At 72.3% G+C, this 548-nt stretch overlaps 1 protein-coding gene across 1 annotated transcript in view; it reads right to left on the bottom strand.

The window, feature by feature from the left end:
- LOC121341318 (latent-transforming growth factor beta-binding protein 3-like) overlaps positions 1–548 on the bottom strand; it is a gene marked incomplete at its 3' end in the record, with an annotated part of 17,546 nt that overhangs the window by 9,145 nt on the left and 7,853 nt on the right. The window contains exon 7 of the mRNA XM_041414746.1: positions 5–150. Coding sequence (XP_041270680.1) covers positions 5–150 — 146 coding nt within the window. The remainder of the gene's footprint in view (positions 1–4; positions 151–548) is intronic.

The raw sequence follows: 548 nt of genomic DNA, 5'->3' as shown, positions 1-548 counted from the left end.
GGGCGGGCGGGGGGGGCCGGGGGGGCCGCTCGGGGGTCCCGTCGGGGTGGATGTGCAGCGTGAAGTCGCTCTCGCCCTGGATCGTCAGCGTCTGGTGCGACGTGAGCACGTGGTAGCCCTTCCCGGCCGGGCAGATGGCCTTGAACGCGGCTGGGGGGGCACGGGGGGGGGTCAGGGGGCACCCCAAAACCGACATGGGCACCCCCGGACCGATGGGGCACCCCCCGGACCCCTGCGACACCCCCAAACAGCTGGGGCACCCCAAAACCGCGCTGCGACACCCCAGAACTGCTGTGACACCCTCGGACCGATGGGGCACCCCCAAACCGCTGGGTCACCCCAAAACTGCGGGTGGGCACCCCGGAACCCTTGGGGCACCCCCAAACCGCGGTGGGATACCCCCAAACCCCTCTAAGACACCCCCAGACCGCTGAGATACCCCCGAACCTCGCTGGGGCACCCCCAAACCCCTGGGACACCCCCAAACCGATGGGCACCCCCGAACCGATGGGACCCCCCGCCTCCCCCCGCCCCCCAGCGCTGCCGAG

The sequence above is a fragment of the Onychostruthus taczanowskii genome, unplaced genomic scaffold, assembly GCF_017590055.1.
Source record: "Onychostruthus taczanowskii isolate IOZ18803 unplaced genomic scaffold, ASM1759005v1 scaffold463, whole genome shotgun sequence".
In the NCBI taxonomy this organism is placed as follows: Eukaryota; Metazoa; Chordata; class Aves; order Passeriformes; family Passeridae; genus Onychostruthus; species Onychostruthus taczanowskii.
This window is presented reverse-complemented; position numbering and strand designations above follow the sequence as displayed.